This window comes from Bactrocera oleae, chromosome 2, assembly GCF_042242935.1.
Source record: "Bactrocera oleae isolate idBacOlea1 chromosome 2, idBacOlea1, whole genome shotgun sequence".
NCBI lineage: Eukaryota > Metazoa > Arthropoda > Insecta > Diptera > Tephritidae > Bactrocera > Bactrocera oleae.
In genome coordinates, this window is record NC_091536.1 from 90,832,501 (window position 1) to 90,852,750 (window position 20,250).

The 20,250-nt window shown below is 34.0% G+C and overlaps 1 protein-coding gene across 5 annotated transcripts in view; it reads right to left on the reverse strand.

Annotated features, from left to right (window-relative positions):
• jvl (javelin-like) overlaps positions 1–20,250 on the reverse strand; it is a 156,116-nt gene that overhangs the window by 17,027 nt on the left and 118,839 nt on the right. For all 5 annotated transcript variants that reach the window (XM_036356855.2, XM_036356853.2, XM_036356857.2 and 2 more), the window contains 6 exons: positions 1,894–2,519; positions 1,548–1,824; positions 869–1,476; positions 289–742; positions 126–224; positions 1–54 (listed from right to left, as the gene is read on the reverse strand). The exon at positions 1–54 is cut by the window's left edge and continues 514 nt beyond it. In XM_036356855.2, coding sequence (XP_036212748.2) covers positions 1–54; positions 126–224; positions 289–742; positions 869–1,476; positions 1,548–1,824; positions 1,894–2,519 — 2,118 coding nt within the window. The remainder of the gene's footprint in view (positions 55–125; positions 225–288; positions 743–868; positions 1,477–1,547; positions 1,825–1,893; positions 2,520–20,250) is intronic.

A 20,250-nucleotide genomic window follows, 5' to 3' on the forward strand; every position in this document is an offset into this window, starting at 1 on the left:
CAAAACGCGCAATTGCGCCTTAGTGCCCTCCAACTCGATGTTCTTCTCTTCCAACTGCGGGTGAAAAGAAATGAATAATTGCAAATTTTCTGAGTGAAGTTTGAGTAAATTTAAATTCAGCTTACTTGAAAACGCAGATCCTCCACATCATCTTTTGATTTATCCAGTCTTTTGGCTAAATGAGTTTTTGACTTGGTAGCCGAGTCGAGCTTCTGCATCAGTGCCTGTTTTGTATGCAGAGAATTATCATTACTATTTTCTTCTTTACAAATTTAATCGTTAAAATACCTGATTTTGCACAGTGAGCGTCAGCAGATGCCGCTGTAGCTCGACTACGCTCGTTTCCAATAGTATAGCGGCGAAGCGCTTTGAATCGATCAAGCGACATTTGCTGTAGCGCCCGCCCGGTGTGCTTACAACACCATCCAGACGGCCCAATTGCTGCTGCTCACTCTGTTCGGATTGCTGCTTTTTACTATCACTGCTTGCGCTTTGATGGAATGCAATGTGTATGTCCTCGGGCGGCGTTGGATGTAACGGACGATGATTGTGTTGCTGCTGCTCGATCACCACCACTGGCTGGAATGTATGTTGACGCCTACTTTGTGCGCTCGTTAGTGTGCTAGTGTTGGTGGCGGCAGCGGTACCAGCATCTAAAAGCTGTGCCGAAGCAGCGCTGCCAGTGGAGAGCACCGTGGTAGCGGAGGATAAGAAGTTGCGTTGACTCGAATAATCAGATTGACTAGAAAGAAAATTATTATGGAAATCACCAATTTTAAATTTCTAAAAATAAAGCTTCGTAAAGACTTTCTTCACTATCTAAAGCCTGCGTTTTATCTTAAGGTTTACATCTCATAGCACAACCTACCTTGAAGAACTCTTACTCTGGAACTGTTGTGGCTGTTGCTGCAACTGCAGTTGCTGCACGCGCGCGCTTAAATCAAGCTTTTGCGCCATGGCCAATTTTAACTGCTCCTCGAGATCCTTTTTCACGCTAATCAGCTCCTCCACTTGATCATTCATTTTAGCCGCCTTAATGCGTCCGGTCAAGGTTTCCGCTTCCATTTCGGCCAGCTTATCGAGCAGGCGATCGCGTTCCTTACGCAACTGCTTTATATCCTCCTTGTTGAGGCGTTCTACATGTTCGCGGAAGGTTTTCGGTGTGAAACCGGCACCATTTACAGTAATATTACTGCTGCCGCTACTGCTGGACTTCGCCAACACCGAGGAACTGCGTGTCGCATGTGCAGACAAGTCACTTGCAGCAACAACTGTTGTTGTCGACTCATCCGCTGGATTATTATTGTTGCTGTTGCTAAGATTGCTGCCGGCGCCGCGCAAATTCTGGCGCTCATACTGCTGCAGCTGATCCATTTCTTCGCGTAAACGATTTGACTTACGATGTATGACATCGAGCAAATTGAGCAGCTCGTCGTCCGATTCGTGGCAGGAGAGGCGATTCAGTGCGGTGGGGCCCTAAAATTTTTAACGAAAAATTGCATTTTGATTTTAGTACTAAATAAGTTCAGGAAGCAGCAAAAACTTACCGTCATAGCACCATTTGTGGACGAAGCACTATGTCCCTCCTTCGATGAACTTGTCTCGGTGGAGAAACCGGAATCCTGAACAACACTACCGTTGTTATTCTCTCCGCTCTTTGGCTCTTTTTTACCGCTATGTGAATTGCTGCGGCTACGCGTCAGCGACGATGAGGATAATTCGCCGGCTGCAACGGCCGCAGCAGTGGCGCCGCTGGCTGCCGGTATGGACGGTTCTTTCTGCGAAACTTTGCGCTTCAAGCGTATGCCGGGCTCCCACTCGCGTCTGCGCAAAACAAACGTGTAAACCAATTAGTAAAACAAATTTTATTAATATTATTCTCCCACTACTCACCTCGATACTAACGACGCATTCGACATGCCACCACTGCCGCTGCCACTACCACAGGCGAGCGTGTGTGCGCCCGTTCCCGATGCGCTACTCAACACAGCGCCACCGGTTGCGTTCGTTGTGGACGAACCTGTCGCTGATGACATAGACGCCATTTTATGCTTGAGATCCGGAAAGGTTTCAATGACCAGATCGCGAAATTCCAACAGCGCACCAACTTCATGCTGCAGCTCTTGCAGCGACTTGGTCTGCTCGCTCTGTATGTGATGATGGCTGCTGCTATGATGCAGCGGATAATTATTGCTGTACGGTGTTACGGCATGATGGCCAACCAAATTCAGATGCGGGTGGTGTGCATGCAAGTTCGCGAGTTGCTGTGGATATGAACCGACAACGGCGGTGACTGTCGGTGTGCTGCCGCTCATTACAGCGGCCGCTGTGCTGCTGTTGCCGTTAGACAAGATGTGATGATTTGCAACGCCAAGGCCGAGTGTGCCGATGCCACTGCTATTACTACTACTGCCGCCATTCATAATGGGCAAACAGTCCATGGCGCTAATAATTGCGGTTGTTGTTGCAAAGCCGCTATTGTTTGTGGGGCAAAGCGCAAGGTCATAGGAGTCGTTATTCTGTAAGTGAAGAAGAAAAACGGGCTTAGTAATTATTAGCATTTAAATACGAAATTGGACATAATGTTTATTTTCATGTTTATTGCAAAATATATATTTTTAAAGAGCTGCCAATTGTTTTGAAATGTGTAAAAATTGCACATAAATACGAGATTGGAAATAAATATGCCTAATTAATTTTATGAGTTGTAATTAAAAAAAATACTTTTTATAGAGTTGCCATCCTCATTTCAAAGAAATATATTTTAAGAAAAAAATAAATTGCAAATAATTAAGTGTACTTGGTATAATTAGAGTCATCGGAAAATATAATTTACAGAGTTGCCACTAAATTTAAATTTCAAAAAATTTTAAACGAAAAATAAATTGGAAAAATTCTCATAACAGTTTTAAGACAAATATTTTTTTAAAGCATTGCCATCTGTTTTAAAATTTAAAAAATTGGAGATAAATATGTCTGTTTATTCTCATTAACTGCCCCAACAAGAAATATTTATTTTTATAGTTTCCTCTAAACTTATATGAAAAAAATTGGCAGATAAAAAATAAATTGGAAATAAGTTACTGGGTTTAATCTCATTAGTATTATTGAGAAAAAATATATTTTTACAGAGTTGCCATCTAAATTTAAAATTAAAAAAGTTGGGATAATAAATAAATTGGAAATATGTATCTATCAAGAGAGTTTTTGAAAAAAAACAAAATTTTTTAACGATACCATTACCAATTGGAAATAATATTTGCCTATTTATTCTCATAGAGTTGCCAACTGAATTTAAATGTAAATATTGCAGATAAAAAATGTATTGGTTATAAATAAGTGTGCTCGGTAGACTCATCTGGAAAATATATTGTACATAGTTGCCACTGAATTTGAATTAAAAAAATTTATAAATTTAAGAAATAAATTAAAATTTTTATAGAAATTGTGTGCATTATTTTAATTGCTTTTTAAGATATATATGATACCAAGTCCAATTTGGATACTTGTTGCCACCCTTATTTAATTTAATACTAAATAATATTATATTAAAAAAAGTATATTAGTCTGCAATGCGTGTTTTCTAAAACAAAGTACTTTCGTAAAAATATGGAAATGCCACCTACCATGAAATACAATTTTTTTCATTAATAAATTAAATTTAGTGTGAAGTTCAAACACCAGTGACACTGTGGGAAAAACAGCAGATATTGAAAAATTCCAAAGACAAATATTTATAAAAATTACCACATTAACTTTTTATATTCACAGTCATATTTTTGCGACAATGAGAGACGACCATTTATGGTCCGCAATTTTCTGCCAATAATTAATGAACGTTTCTTTGCTTTTGTCAACATAAACGCCACCCACATATGTACATGTAATTATTTCTTCTTTTTTAATATTATTTTTAGTCACAAACGCACAAGGCAACGCTCGCTGGTTTGTTACTATCAAAAAAGCCAGTCAGCCAATCAACCGGGCAGCAAATAGGCATAGGTAATGTGAGCGCGCTGCTTGGCTTTCGAATAAGAATAAGTAATTCTTAATCGACACTTGTATATTTAAGCATGTGTGCGGCAATGTCAGTGGGTGTTGCCAGCAAATTTGCAAGTAATTGGCTTTGCCACCTTAATTGCAGCCAATAACCAACTAAATGAGTGGCAAACAAAGTGTCAGGCATTACTCAAACATGTGCTAACATTCATACATATTTATATATTGCTTTTGCTAATGAGAAAATAAGCTTTGGTAGGAAAAAAACGCGCCGGCTTCACTGATAATTCTTTACGTGTCGGTTGGTGTGTCAAAGTTGCCACTAATAATATTTATGTATGTTTAGTTACATTTACGGTGCTTTTCTATAAACACATATGCACATATATGTGGATGTTTTGATTATATATTACATATAAACTTTCTAATTAAAAGCAAATTTGATGCCAAGCCGCTTATGCTTGTGCGCTTGTAATGGGGCGAGGAGATAGTGTGGTCAGCGGCTACCATTGCTACTCTCACTTTCAATTAACCCACTCAACAAAGCTAAAGCCAAAGCCGATCAACACAATTCACTTGCGCAATTACGGCGCGCTAATGAAAATTAAAACCGCCTTACTGAGAAATATTGGAAAAATTGTGGAGAAAAACAGAGGAATGCATAAGCGGTGGCATTTGAGTGAAAGAAGCAGCTAAACGGAATTGATGCACATACATACATATGTACCTGTACATATAAATATATTTACATAAATTTATACATACTGTCATCAAAACCAAAATATCAGCGTGAAAAATTTTCCAGAGAGAAGTAGCAAAAAATTTCAATTAAAAATAAAATTTAATTACAGGGTGAAGAAAATACTATGAAGTTATGAAGTTAATTCTAAAAACACAAAAAAAACTTAAAAAAAAACAAAAAAAAAACACAAAAATAACAACAAAAAAAAATAATAAACAAAATAAAATAAAAAAACACACAAAAAAAATAAAAATAAACAAAAAAAAATAATAAACAAAATAAAAAAAAAACACAAAAAAATAATAAACAAAATAAAAAAAAAAATAATAAACAAAACAAAAAGAACCCACCAACAAAAAAGTTAACTTCGACTGCACTGAAGTTATAGTATCCTTTTCAGCTGCATTTCTTATAACATAAAAGCATATGAAAAGGTCTTTATATTGATCTTAATTTGTATGCCAGCTATATATTAGAGTAGTCCGATCTGAAAAATTTGTCCGAAAATTGTACCATTAACTTAGACAATAATCCATGACAAATTTCGTGAAGATTTCTTGTCACGTAAAAAAGTTTTCGATACCATAAATTTCAAATTAAGTTCTGCTATATGCTATAGTGTTCCGATTTAGAAAAAAAAACATGTGTAAATTTTCAGATCACCATCTCAAAAACTGAAGGGCTAGTTCGCGTATATATAAACAGACTGAGGAGGCTATATCGACGAGGCTCATTTATTTGTATATAAAATTCCGAGTGTTTCCGCTGTTTTTTTTAATTAGGTAGATTATAGGCCAAAAATTATACAAAACATCTGTTAGGTGACATTTATTCTTCGATTTGAGTCATATTCAAGATAAACATAATATATTGGAAAGAGAAAACCAATTTCACTTTAAAAATTAACGTTTCAACGTAACATTTATTGCATGATATTAAAAAAAATACAACAGAGTTTTTCAATTTACGTCATATAAAACAAATATGATCAAAAAAAAAGGCATGAGTATATATGTACACATGGAGTCCGGTAAAGCTGCCAAAAAAAAATTTTTTTCACTATAAATAATATCAAAACGTCCAACCACCGGTAAAATCTCCGACAAACTAAATAATTTTGTAAATACGTTAGCAACTACTGCTTAGTGTTCGATGATTATTCCAGTTTAAATTTCTACATGAAATTATCAACACAAAAAACAAAAATTATATATATTTTTATTTTAAAATTGATAAATGGGGTCACTAATAAACTCATTTACAGTTTAACAACTCATTTTTTATATTCCACCAACAATTTTACATAAAATAATAAAATAAGTTATTTTTAAGCATTTAAAAAAACTATTATTTACGCCATCACTGTACATATATATGTGCTTGTGAATGTTAGCGCAATATAACAGCAACAGCTGATGACAATCCAGCCACTCCCTTTCACTGACAAACATGATGTAACGGCAATATAAAAATGTTATTACTCATACGTCCTGTAGACCAATGGGCGTTGTTGTTCACACATGAAATGGCAAATTTAATTTTACAACTACTCACGATTTTCTCAACGAACACACCAGCTGACTAACTAGCACACGCTTGAGACAAGAGAAAAATAAATATTTCCAATTTTCCATGAAGTTAATTGTGAGCATTAGTGGTGTGAGGAGTCCAGTTAATATCGCAAAGGCGGAGAAATTCACAGAAATCAATTTGAATGCAGGCGCTACAATTGAACAAAGTTGCGTTAGCAGATGGAGGGCAAATGTAACAGAAAAGGGGAAGGATAAAGAAGAGGAAGAAATGAGAGTACGAAGAGATGTAAGTGTTGGAAAATATAAAAACTGCCTGGAGAACAGAGTTACACGCGAAACTTCACTAGCGCAATAAGCGCTTTTCAATGGCAAGAGGTAAGAACCAATGACTATGTGCAATCTCTCCACGAAGATGAGTTTAAAGCATAATAATTAGTCTTACTGCTAATTTAGTATTTGCAGACAAAAATCTTTGAGCAGAGTGGACAGGTTTTCGGTGATATTAGGCTAATTTCGAATAGTTTGAGATGATATCTGTTTGGCCACCTACTCTATATCAATCGCCACTCAATGCAACCCTTGCTTGATGTGGTTAAAACCTGATAACTCTACTAGATCGAGTTACTCTTTCTATGCTATATACAAAAAACAGTACTCCTCTGAAAAAAAATATACTGACTCTTTCATTGTCAACTTCAATAGATCAAAATATAACACATTGTTTGATAACACTCCGATATTCTATCAATGAGAACTATTAAGTTACTTATTATCACACCAACATCTGATAGTACCAAATGAAGTCGGGTAGATAATGTAGAATTTGCTGTCATATTCCTTAAGCAGTATGAGATCTGTAATAAATTGGGTTTCCCCCCAAAAACACAAGGACGAACTGAGCACATTGAAGTGAGAAAATCTTAAAAGAAAACGTCGGAAAGCCTATAAAGTAAATACATAAATGACAAGCGTGACGAACTGGTCCCTCAGTTTTTGAGATATCAGTTTGAAATTTTGCACGTGTTCTTTCCTTTCTAGTCCTTGTATGGAAAACTTTTTTATTTCACAAGATATCTTCACCAAATTTGGTAAGGTTATTGCCCAAAACAACGCTACAATCTCCAGATATATTGTTCAGGTCGGACCATTACATCATATAGCTTTTTGTACCCTTTTATGCTATAAGAACTGCACCTGTAAAGGCTATTTCAACTTTGGTGCAGCCGAGTTAACGTTTTTTCTGGTTTTTTTATTAGAATTTTCACAGTAAACGGCTTAAAGATAATCTGCGCCATATTTATTTCAGCTCTCTTTGAATGCTTGCATATATTTGAGTTTGTATCTTTTGTCGAAAGAATTTCATCTGACAGCAACAAAAAAATTATCCGTTTCACAACAATATGAGATATTGTATGGAAAGAAAGAAAGAAAGATATAATATTTTGCTACTATATTTCATTTAAATTAAGTTATTATATACCTATTTTAATAGCTTATATCAATTGCTTGTTCGGTTCGCCACTTTCCAAATTTTTACGCGTATCGAAAATAGCTAAAGTAGAGTAAAAATTTCATGAAGCCACCAGTAACAATTTGATAGCTGATAACCATTTACCATTAATATAACCATTACTTTTTCATTTATCATTTTTTTTTTCCAACCAGGCCCCACTTCGCTTGAGCTACCATAACTTGCAAAGCGTTATTCGGAACGCGCTTCATTTACATAAATGTTGATCCGCAACCAATAATTTTTTATTGCCATATAGTTACAATAATATGCATACATACATATATGTATATTGTTATTTGCATTTTTGCGGTTTTCATATTTAATTACAACACTCACATTGAACACCAGAAAACGAGAAACATTTTGTCCAACACATTTGTATGTGCATACATATGTGTGTATATTGCCACAGAAAAACGTAATTATGAATATGTAAATTGACAAAGATGATATAAAAAGTGTTCCAGTTTATTTATTTCGCTTTTTTTTCGAACTGCATGGCGCTGGGCCTGCTTTATTGGCTGGTTACTTGAGTTGTTCAACTGTTGACCCGATATGTCAGTTTGTCAGCAAAAGCCGCTTACCTCAGCCGCAATTTACAAATGTAATGTGATATTTGAATTCAATCGGTTACCGGGTTATTATAGGATCGAGTATAATTTTTTTTTAGGTATGTATGTATGTATGTATATTAATTTACTGACATATAGTGCTGATACGCCAATTACATAAGCCACAAAGAAGAGAGCGAGTGGGGCGTTTCTATAATAAGCCAACAAAAAAGCAAGAATTATGACTGGTTTGTGGCAGATTGGCGAGCTTCATCATGCGACTACTCATAGTGAACATTTAAATGCTTTACTTTTGAAATATAGGTATAATATATGTAAGTGTACATGTGTATAGCTAAATGTGTTTATATTTGTTTTTGTTTACTAGTTGCCTTCATAATACACATTTTTGACAAATGATATGTTTCATGTGCACTCGATTTTATATATATGTAGCTACACCTCTTGACCAATGATTATTGACAGCCCGCTCGTCGGTCGGTCAGCTAGCTTGTCGGCTATTGCCGGGTAGCGAAGCATTAATCATGCAAAACGAGGCTAAATTGTACGCTCGATTGCAGTTGTTGGTAGTTGAATTAAAAATATTGCTTTTGTTTTTATTTAAAAATTTCATATTTTAGTAGGTTGCAATTAAAACAAAATTGCTAAACTCGATCTTTACAAATCCAAAAGCGAAGTAGTTATTAAAACGAAATTGCAAAATTAATGCACCGTTAGGATTTTTACTTGAAGCCTCGATTTGGCTATTTTCAATCAGTTTTGTTATATTTTGTTTTTGGTTATTGACGTTTTTAATATTTGTTTGGTTATTTATACTCGTATGATTGAGCCGTCAATATGTACAGGTAGTTGTAGAGCCTTTCCAATTGCCACTTGTTTGATCGATATCCCGACATATGCATTCATACAAATATATAGTAGAAATAAATGTACATATATTATATGCAGGTATATAAGGTAGATGTTTTGATGGAATTTTATATAAGTTTTTATATAAGTCTCTGCAAGATCTTTGAAGCCGTTCACGTGAGCGATGAATATCAAAGAAGATAGAACCACGAACTGTATGAGCTCTACGGCGACATGAAGATATGTATTTAAGCGCATAGAAATCCAACGAATACGCTAGTTAGGCCATATCGTCTGCATAGAAGATGATGCTCCAGTGAAAAGCTTCTTCGAACCGAGACCTCTAGCTAGAAAACGGAAGCAAGGGCGCCCACGCATATAATAGAAGGACCAAGTGCATAGTGAACTCGCAAAGCATAGAGGCAACTGATGAAATTTTGTGTTGTCGACCCAGATCGACCCACGGTTATAGTGCCAAAGAAAAAGAAGAAAAAATATACTAAATTAGCTTGTTTTTTTCACTCTTCGGAAATCTCTATTTTTTCCCTTTCAGACTTATTTATATGAAAATAACTTTTTTTTTTAAATTAAATAAAAATAGTCATTCGTGAGAAGGCATAAAAATTAAAACAATCTCGGCTTTCAAAAAATTATCACATCTCCAATATTATTAAAATAAATTCACTTAAAAAATAATAATAAATTCGACATTGCATTATCTACTTAGTATGTTTGTGTATTTCCACTTTTTATTAAAGTAACCTTTCTAATTAATTTTTTTTTAGAATTCTATAATAATTTTTATATTTCTGGCCAACTCTGGGACTTTTCTTTTATTTTTGAAAAACTGCAATAACAATTTCTACAACAATAGAAATTCGTATATTTGAATAAATTGAGATATTTTCACTTTCGTGCGTATTTTATATTTCATCTTAACTTCTTTAAATTACTATGTATTAATATATTTAATATTTTATCATAATTTTTCAGACAAAATTTTTTTTTTGAATTTTGTTGCATTAGAGCTTGTTTTAACACCTTTTTTTTGCATACAAATTTCATATGGATATTTCACCTTTTTGCGCACTGTTTCGTCAAGCGAGGTTTAATTTTTAGCACTAATAATAAATATAACACACAATATCAGCTGATACATCAGAAAACACCAGAATACATGTATGTATATAAGTGTGTGTATTTATAAAACTGTGTATGGAGAGCGCACGCACACTGACACAGATTGACGCTTTAATCTTAGTCTCTGAGATATTTGTCATTGACAACGCTTGAATGCCCGCTAGGTATGGGACTTTCCAAACCGTAGCGTCGCCGATTTGGTTTCAGTACGTGCTGTCGTCACATTCGAGTAAGCAAAAACAAAATCACCGTCAAGTCATATTAGACGTATAGGCGAATTACAACTATAACAAAAGCAAAAAATGTACATTTCGAAACCGTCTTAATTAGGTGGCAAAAATACGCGCAAATCCGTCAGTGCCAACTAATAAAATTTCTTACGAACGTGTTTGTACGCAGGCGCACTTGAGTTAGATGACGCGCGCACCGAGTGATACTCAGTTGAACAAGCAGTGTTTCAGTCACTCGCTGCGAAAAAAAGTATACGTTGGCGAGGAACTGAGTGGCCGAGCGCACATGACTGGCTGATTCATTGTGTCATTGATCTCACACATGATTTTGCGAGTTTGATAGTTGTATCTTAAATGTTTACGAAGTTGTTATGTAAATATATTTTTATTATTAATAAGTGATAAAAAAAATGAAATTTGCGGATGCTAATTGATAAAATTTCTAATAACTCGGCTCTAAAAAATGTATATATAAAATAATGCCGTGGCAACTTCGGAATTTATTGTAAATACAATACGGGACAGACTTCAGAGATCTGGCATCAAGCACAGCAGTACTGTAGTCAAACCCTTATTTTAAAAAACACACATTGAAAAAAGGTTGCATTGGGCGCCGGAAAACTTCAACCAAGATTGGAGCAATATAATATTTATAGATGAGTCAATTTTTGTGTTCTAAGGAGTATTAAGCACCCCAAAAAGGAGCATGTTTATGGATGCATCTCTACTCTTGGAGAAGAGAGTTAAGCTGCTTCACAGAAAACCTGAACGCTGTTAGAATTTTAAAACTGTATAAAAAATGTTTACGTCAGCGGAAATGCTTTATGGCAAAAATAACCACGATTGGATGGTGCAAGAAGACAATAATCCGAAACATAGGAGTAGACTCTGTACACAATGGAAACAAAAAAACCATATTGTTACTTTAGATTGGCCATCACAGTCACCAGACGCCAATCCAATAGAGAATGTTTGGACTATAATGAAAGCCAAAATATCAGGAAGGCATTTAAGGTCAAAAAAAGATTTCACTCGGCTACACGAACAATCTGGAGCTCGTTTCCTGTGGAATATGCGGAAAATTTATTTGCAAGTTGCCATCAAAAATGTCTAACTAAAATAGAAAACGTGAGAGATTAAAGCAAATATTCAATAAATGTTTACCAAAACCAAACAATGTATATTCTATAATTACAAAAATTTTTCCATTAAGAGCTAGCTATACTTTGGAAAACGAAAACGTTATTTTTTGAATGCACTGTACATAGTGTATGGTTGAATTTTTTATTATTATATTTTTTTGTTTAATTTTCTCCTAAATCAGATTATAATGTTATACGAATATAAATGTATAATGCTAAGCGACGATTAAAGTGACTGTTTCCATTTGTTTTGAGAAAATAAACACTACGAAATTTAGTTTAACAATTTTTCGCATTAGCACAAAGCCAAACTAGTAAACAGTTTATATATTTATCAAGTATACTTAGCTCTGCGTACTAGTCACTCAATTCTACCGAAAAAGCATGTTAAGGCTACAATGAAGCCCTTGAAGTGTATTCAGCTAAGCATAAATGTGTATATACTGGTACTGTAAATATATATGTATGCATATAGTATAATCAAAAAGTATTGTAATTTAAAACGTGCTTTGGGAAATTAAAGCGGCTGTGGTTATGACTAAATACTTATACTAGTACAAAACTAAGCAGCTATGACATTATGAGAAGAAAATTAAAAAATATATGTGTATTATAGGTATTAAACTGTTATTACGCAATTTTTAATTCTACCTTCTTTATGGCAAAATTGGAGAGTAGAGCTATAAAGCCAATAAAGGTAGACAAAAACGAATTACGACTCATTTCAATAATTACTAACTCAGTCAATTAACTAATTAGTTAAAAGTATGGGGAAAAAATAATAATATAAAAAAATCGTTTTTTAATTGATATTTAAAAGAAGAAAATTATAGTCAGGGAAAAATAAAAAATAAAAAATATGAAAATAAAAATTTATTAACGCCTTTAAATAATTTTTAGTCATTTAAAAAAATTATGCGAAATAATTTGAGCTTAATAATTTTTAAAAGTACTCTTTTTCAGCGATTGATATTCAGTTCTTCCTCAGTACTTTGACAATGTCTTTTCGAATGAAATTATTTTACATCAATGAATAATATATTTGCATTTATTAGATACCAAAAAAAAAGTCTAACGAATGAAACATCTGTAAATGGCTGCTGCAGGATTCCGACATTCTTCGTGAATGAACTCAAAAAAAAGTATTGACTAGAAGATATTGTCCGTTGTATTTTACATAAAAGTTTGGTCGGCTTTGGTCGATTTCTGCTCAAATCAAAAAACTTGCATGTTGTATAGAGAACCTGTTTCATGCTGAAAGTCGGATCAGATCATTTATTTCCAGTAATTACTGCAGCTAATTCGAAAAATAATGTTTCGAGGAAAACGCATTTAAAGATAAACTGATGGAGTTAATTAAACTGAGCGCTTTCATTTTAGAAGCTTGTAACTCAAAAACTTTATGAGACATCGATTTAAACTTTTTGTACGTAGTTTACCCATCGAAATATGCTACGATATTATACCCTGAACTAAGTACAAGTATATTAAGTTTACCGCGGTATTTGTAACACCCAAAAAGAAACGTATATATCTAAATGATCGGCATGATGAGCTGAATAGATTCAGGCATGTTCGTGTCCGTTTTTCTGTATGTAAACGAACTGGCATGGGTAAACTATCGAAATCAATGGTACAATTTCCTAAGATATATTTTAGATCGAATCACTATAGCATATAGCTGCCATATATGAACGATCGGCATAAATTGCTTGTATTAGAAACTTTTTCGTTTGCGGATATATCTTCCCGACATTTGGCATGAGTTCTTGTTCAAGACAACGGTATAATCTCAGAAGAAATTGTTCGGATCGAATTACTAGGCATACAGCTGGCTTACAAACTGACCGATTAAAATGGATTTTAGTTTCGGTGCAACCGAAGTGAACTATTTTTCTTGATATTTTTTTTTTAATTTCAAATTAGGTGTGCCCTTTTATTACTAAATTAAACTAACGTTATAGAGACCAAGTATCGAATCAACGATATTTCGATGATATCGATATTTTTCCCCGATCAGTAGTTATTAAGAGCCACTCTGTCATCTTCAGGGACAATTCAACCGAACAACTAGTAATGTCTCGTTTTTATTCGATGGCAATCAATTTTTTCTATATCATTAACAATTATAACATCCTACGCATATAGATTTGAAAATTGTCACTGTACTCGTATGTGGTCTAGTTAAAGAATTTCAGTGAAGAAAACTACGAACTAAATTTTTTTGTAAAATCTGAAATTTGAGAAACCAATGTTCTGAAATAGGAACCAGCACTTAAGTCCATACTTTGCAAATGTTAGAGCGGTTCTGAATAAAATATAATATTCTGCTAAAATATTAAAGTCAATAAATTGCGATTTAAACGGGCTTTTAATTACTTTTATTAGTTGCAATATCTCAAATAAATATACAATTATGTGAAAAGACACATGACACTGGCCGATTTTGACTAATACGAACAGAAGTTATTGACGATTCTCACCAGCTATCGCCAACGACAACTATGATATTATTTCACATAAATCTGAGAAATGCACACATAAATATTTTATAGGAGGAAAAAGTAAACAAATTCATAAAACTATAACAATTCTTGACAAATAAGTATAAATAAATTTACATAGCCAAAGCTTAAGAAGCTAGGTGTAGGTGGAATGGCAAGGCGCTGCATAAAAGAAAAAAGGGAACAGCTATTATTCTTCAAAGCAGTGATAATAAATAAGTATTTACATATATGTATGTATGTACATATGTATATGTATGTGGGTGTTGCAACAGCTAAGCAACAATCAATAACTGTCAACATTAGTTTTGTTGGCGTGTAACGTTTGTAAATTGGAAAAGCAGCCGCGCCTGACACTGACGTGACTGACACGCCACTGCACCTTGTAATAGTTGTGATTTACAGGTATGCCTATATGTGTGTTAGCTCACACACATATTTACATACGAAACATACCGTTGTTTGTAAACATAAAATACTACAAATCGCTACACACGCCGACGACTAGAGTTTGATCGATTTTTATGAAGCGAAATGCAAAGATTTCGAGTGAAAAAACAACAAAAGCGCCATGACAGTCACTGGGAGCCAAACAAAAACACAAAAAAAAAACTACGAGGGATAAAAAGAAAAGTAAAACACGGAAAATGTAGCAAAACTGAAAATCAAGACACGCGCTCTACATACTGACACACACACTCGCACACGTAAGTATGTGTGCACTCGGAAGAGAAATGCAAATTTCACCCGATTTTGCTAAATAGGCTTTCACACGCGTTCACTGAAGCGCGTGCACCGGCTGCCAGCGAAGACAAGGCGACCCAGCAACAAATTGTCGGCTCACAACAACCCAATACTTTTGCAAACAATGCAATTGAAAAACTATTTTATGCACAACCATTGCTACAACAACAACAGCACCGCAATAAAAGCAGAAAGCGCTCTAAGCCGAATTGGAAAAGCCTACACTTGGTTATTGAAGTGTAGCCAAAAATACGAGCAGAAATACTGCAATCGGGTTACCTAACAGTACTTTTATTATCATTACCATTTAGTGCAATCACTGACATGCAACTAATCGATATACAGGGTGCTAGCAAGTAGGCGAAATTAAATGTGAATGGTAGGTTACTTTTCAATAGAACCGACAATATTGGTAGGTAACCGAGTTGCTACGAAATGCCTTAAAAAAATGAAATTAATATTTGAATAAATTTATTTTTTTTTGTAATTTCAAATACAAAAAAAAAATGAATCTCGCATAAAAAAAATTTAATCCTAGATACCGGATTCAAAAATAAAAACAAAATTTTTCCTATAATTAATTTTAATTAATTTTGCTAACTACTGGATCAAAAAATTAAAAAGGAAAAATTTAATCTCAAGCATATAATTAAGAATTAAAGAAATAATTTATGTTAGAATTAACTTTTTTCCCTCCGTTCATACAAATCAAAATATAATATTTAAAATTTTTAATCATAACATCGGGATCATTCGGGAACATTGAAAATAAATTTATCTTAACAATCGCAATAAGTAGAAATAATACTATTACTACAAAAAGGAAGAGTCCTGGATGAATCAAACTCTATTTCTTCAGTTAATATATACTATTTTCGGAACACCCTGTTACTTGCAGTATATTTTCTATTTTCAGCACTTTCAGTTAGTAAAAACGGCCTAGATCTAAAGAAAATATCGTCATCGTTCTCAAACTCTACTACCCACCTGCCTAGCGCACCAATAGCCGTTATAGCCTACACGAGTATAAACAAAATTTGCAAAATGCCTTTCCGTCGAAGTTGCGCTTGTTTGTTCGATTATTTTAATTAAAATTGCAAACATATTGCGACATGCAAAAGCAAAAAACCCATTAACGGCAAGCAAAAAATCACGATTTATGGCTGTGGAGGCACAAAATAAAGACTATTTGTACAAATGTGCATAAAATTGCAACTCTTTGATGAATAATAATATAAAATAATTTAAGCAAGATATTTTGTTTTGCCACATTCTATTCAAAATATGCAAGCGCTTAACGGTAAGTCACAAAAAGAGATAAAAGTCCGACAGATGGCTTTCAATGGCTTCCTTATTGCTTATGCAATTTATATAATTAATTTCTTAAAAAAACCAATTAGTTGCAAATATTAGGCAACAGAGAGTTAACACTCATTTACATTTTTTATTAAAATTTTTAATTTTTTTCATTTTGTGTGTTTTCTGTGACAAATGTCATCTGCAAGTGTTGACGTTGTGGATTAATTTGTTCACATAATTGAGCGCATAAGTTACATAAGTTTAGACCTTTTTGCTGAGTAAGCCAAGGAAGAAAGGCACAAATATGCTTATTATCTGCTTTAAAAAGCGGAAATAAATTATGATTTTAATGAAAATGTGATAAAAATTATGCAATGCATAAAATTCCATTTTCCGCTGCAATAGCATGTCGAAGATCAGATTTGTCATATCTTTTGTATTACTTTTCAAAATTGTATTCGTATTGTTACCCCATCCATCTGCCATCTTGCTGAACCAAACACAACAAAATACTTGTAAGCTATTGTTTTAATGGTAGAGAGATGAGAGGTATATGACGATTGTAATTTTAATAGTGATGATTCTAAATAAGGTATGGTTTTAATGTTGGAGATGGGTAGTATATGACAATCATAATATTACTGAGGATAATTCAATGGTATACAAGTTCTTTCTCAAAACAAAATTTAGTAAACGGGATGGTTAAAAACTCAAACAAATTGAGACCCCTGCGTGTATTAAACTTGATGGTTAAACTGTTTACATTATTATCACTTTTTTTGTCGCCAGGTTTAACAAAACACAATGAATAAGATATTGTTTTAATTCTGAAGACGGCTAGTATATGACAATCATAATATTACTGAGAATAGTTCAATGGTTTACATTTTGTTTTTCAAAGCCAAATTTAAGGAAATGGCAGGCTCTAAACTCAAATAGATTGAGTATACACAAGTATCAAAATGTCTTCAAATAAATCAGAAATGTTAAAAACAACTTTTTCTGTCTGAAATACGCTTTCATGTCTGAAAGCTTCAAGACTATAATATGAAACTCTCCGTAGCCAAAACGGACCTAATTTTACTCCGAGCAGAGGCTGTGCCTTTCCCAGAATTCCCCAAACTACTACACTAGTCAAATGTTGTATACCAATGCAACAACACTTACAACTAGATGACACAAAATCTAAATCAGAAATGTGATGAATAATTTTGTCTAAGCTCGTCAAGATAATTGCGGAACTGGGTTGTTGAAAATGAGTACAAAATTTACACCAATGGTTCCAACAGTAATTATTAAGACACGAAGTTATACAAACAAAAATACACAAGGGTTATATATTTACAATAGCAACGGCTGGAGAATGGCTAGAAATGACCATTTTGAAAGAGTACTACACACTTTGAAGAGCACCTTTTAATTTGCTCAATTAAATGGCACAAATGATGCTTACAGCAATCGTGGCACTTTTGTGCAGACAATTACAGTCACAAACAGTGCTATAGCTATTGTTGTAGTGCTGATAGTTGTCTGTTAAATAAACAGCAACAGCAGCAATCTCAAACAACAACAGCAGCAGTAAATTACATTTTAAGCGCAATTAACGCAATTGCAACACTGGCGAGTGAAACCACGCTAACAATAATACAACGGTACGAAAAAAACAAAAAACAACAACAACAAAACATTTAACAATTGTAGGCAATATTAAAAATTACAATAAAAAAATCATAAGCAAATGGCAACAAAGCGCAACGCAACCAAGCAAAACCCAAAACAACAAGAAGACATTACCGAACCAAAAACAGCGAAAACAAGAAATAACGTTAATTTCGGTTGCACCGAAACTATAATACCCTTCAGAGATAAGTAAGATTATACAACAAGAACTTGATTTTGATGGGTCAGTATGTATGGCAGCTATATGCAATAGTCGCCCGCTCTGAACAATTTATTCGGAGATTACGACATAGTCTTGAACAATAATCTATACCAAATTTCGTGAAGACATCTTCTCAACTAAGTTAGATTTCAATACAAGAACTTGATTTTGTTCGTTAAGTTTGACAGCTACTATATGCTACAGTGGTCTAAACTGAACAATTTGTTCGAATATTAAAGCATATCTTTAGGTAATAACTCATGCGAAATTTGGTGAAGATACATATGTTAGAGAGTAGAGTGGCTGTCTGACGATGGAAGATATATTAACAAATAAACAAGTAGTTCATACAAGAACTTGATTTTGTTTTATATATATATCTCGAAAACTGAGGCACTAGTTCGTGTATAAAATATTTCCCGTTCAAGGTGTAAAAAGTTGGCATAATATAGCAGAGTGTAGAAAAATAATTTCAATACATTTTGTGCAGCAATTTTGAGCGCCCGAATGATTTGTCTAAAGTCAGTGCTTCATGACTAAATGCGCTAAATGTTACTTTGGCTTAAATGACTAGTCTGCTGCGCGCATAGCATTTGTTCGAGACTCGACTACACTTCACTTGATTTGGCTACATTGTTGTTTCGACAGGCTGATTACTATTTTTGAGCTGTAAATGTAATTTGGCCTGTGTCTGTCTGTCTATTTGGACGCTTTAATTGAATTACAAAACTTACGCCACTGCAATAATTGTTGTTATTATTTGTGTTGTTGCACTTGCTTTTGGTGCAAAACTGCGCTTACCATTAGCCAACTCACTAGCTACCAATCAGCAAACAGTTGGAGCTGAAGAGCCGCTAGCAGCTGACCGGAGATACGAAAACGCACACACACCTATATACGTATACACACACACACACACACACACATACATAAAAAAATATATATATATGCAAAAGTATGATGCAACTTTAAAAATGACAATGCCGTTATACATACACACACTTACAAGGTGTGTGCATGTGTGCCATATTTGATTCAACAAATGGTCATGCCGTAGTGTTGCATAAGCACGCGCGTAATCGCAACACACACACACACACATAAATATGTACGTGTGCATATAATTCAATTTTTCGATGCTCAATTTTGGTGTTACTCATTTTGCATTTAATTTAATTTTTATTTCTTAGTGCTGTTTTGTTATTTCAATTGCATTGCAATGACTTTGGCGTGCACAACAACAAAGAAAGAGAAAAAAGGAAGTACCGTAACAAATATGGACAATGCGCCAAGTGCTGGTGCACAATGGCGAGCACCAAAAATGCATGGATTAAGTATAAATCATACAAAAACACATACATATGTGCGTATATATATTCAGACTTACATACATACATACATACGTATTTACTCTTATATGGTTAGCTGCGCTTGTAATTGAATGTAATTGTGCGGCTGGCGTGTACGTGCAACAGTTGCAACAGCGACCAAACTCTGCACTTTGTGCGCTATATGTATATACGTTTGTATGTGTTTGCATATAAATTTAATTTTCTTGTAACGATGGCATACGACAGTGATAAATTGTTGGGTGGGTTGGCAGGCTGAAGGTCAAATTTGATTTTCAATTTACTTTACAATGGATGTAAGTAGCTATATACATATATAACATATGAAAATATATACCATATATACATCTATGTATGTATATAGGTATTATAAATATGTATATGCATAAACAAAGGAGGATTATTCGAAACAAAATATCTGCTTTCAAAGACATATACATATGTATATATATTTGTTTTTGAGAAGCAATAAAGGTTTTCAGCTCAAAAAATATAAATAAATAATTTTCAACATTAGTTTTTTTTACATAAAAATGGCATAAATACTCTAAAATGTTTGAATTAACTATTATTGCAAAAGTTGATGGAAATCCACAGAAGAAAAATGTTTAAAAGTAGTATAAGCCCTCCCAAGTAAGCTGAGACTCTTCGAGCACATTGAACAACCACTGGTGACAACAAGAATATCATCCAAACACCAGACACCATTCATGACATAGACTTTTGAGGTGAGTCATTTCGCGCAACTTTTTT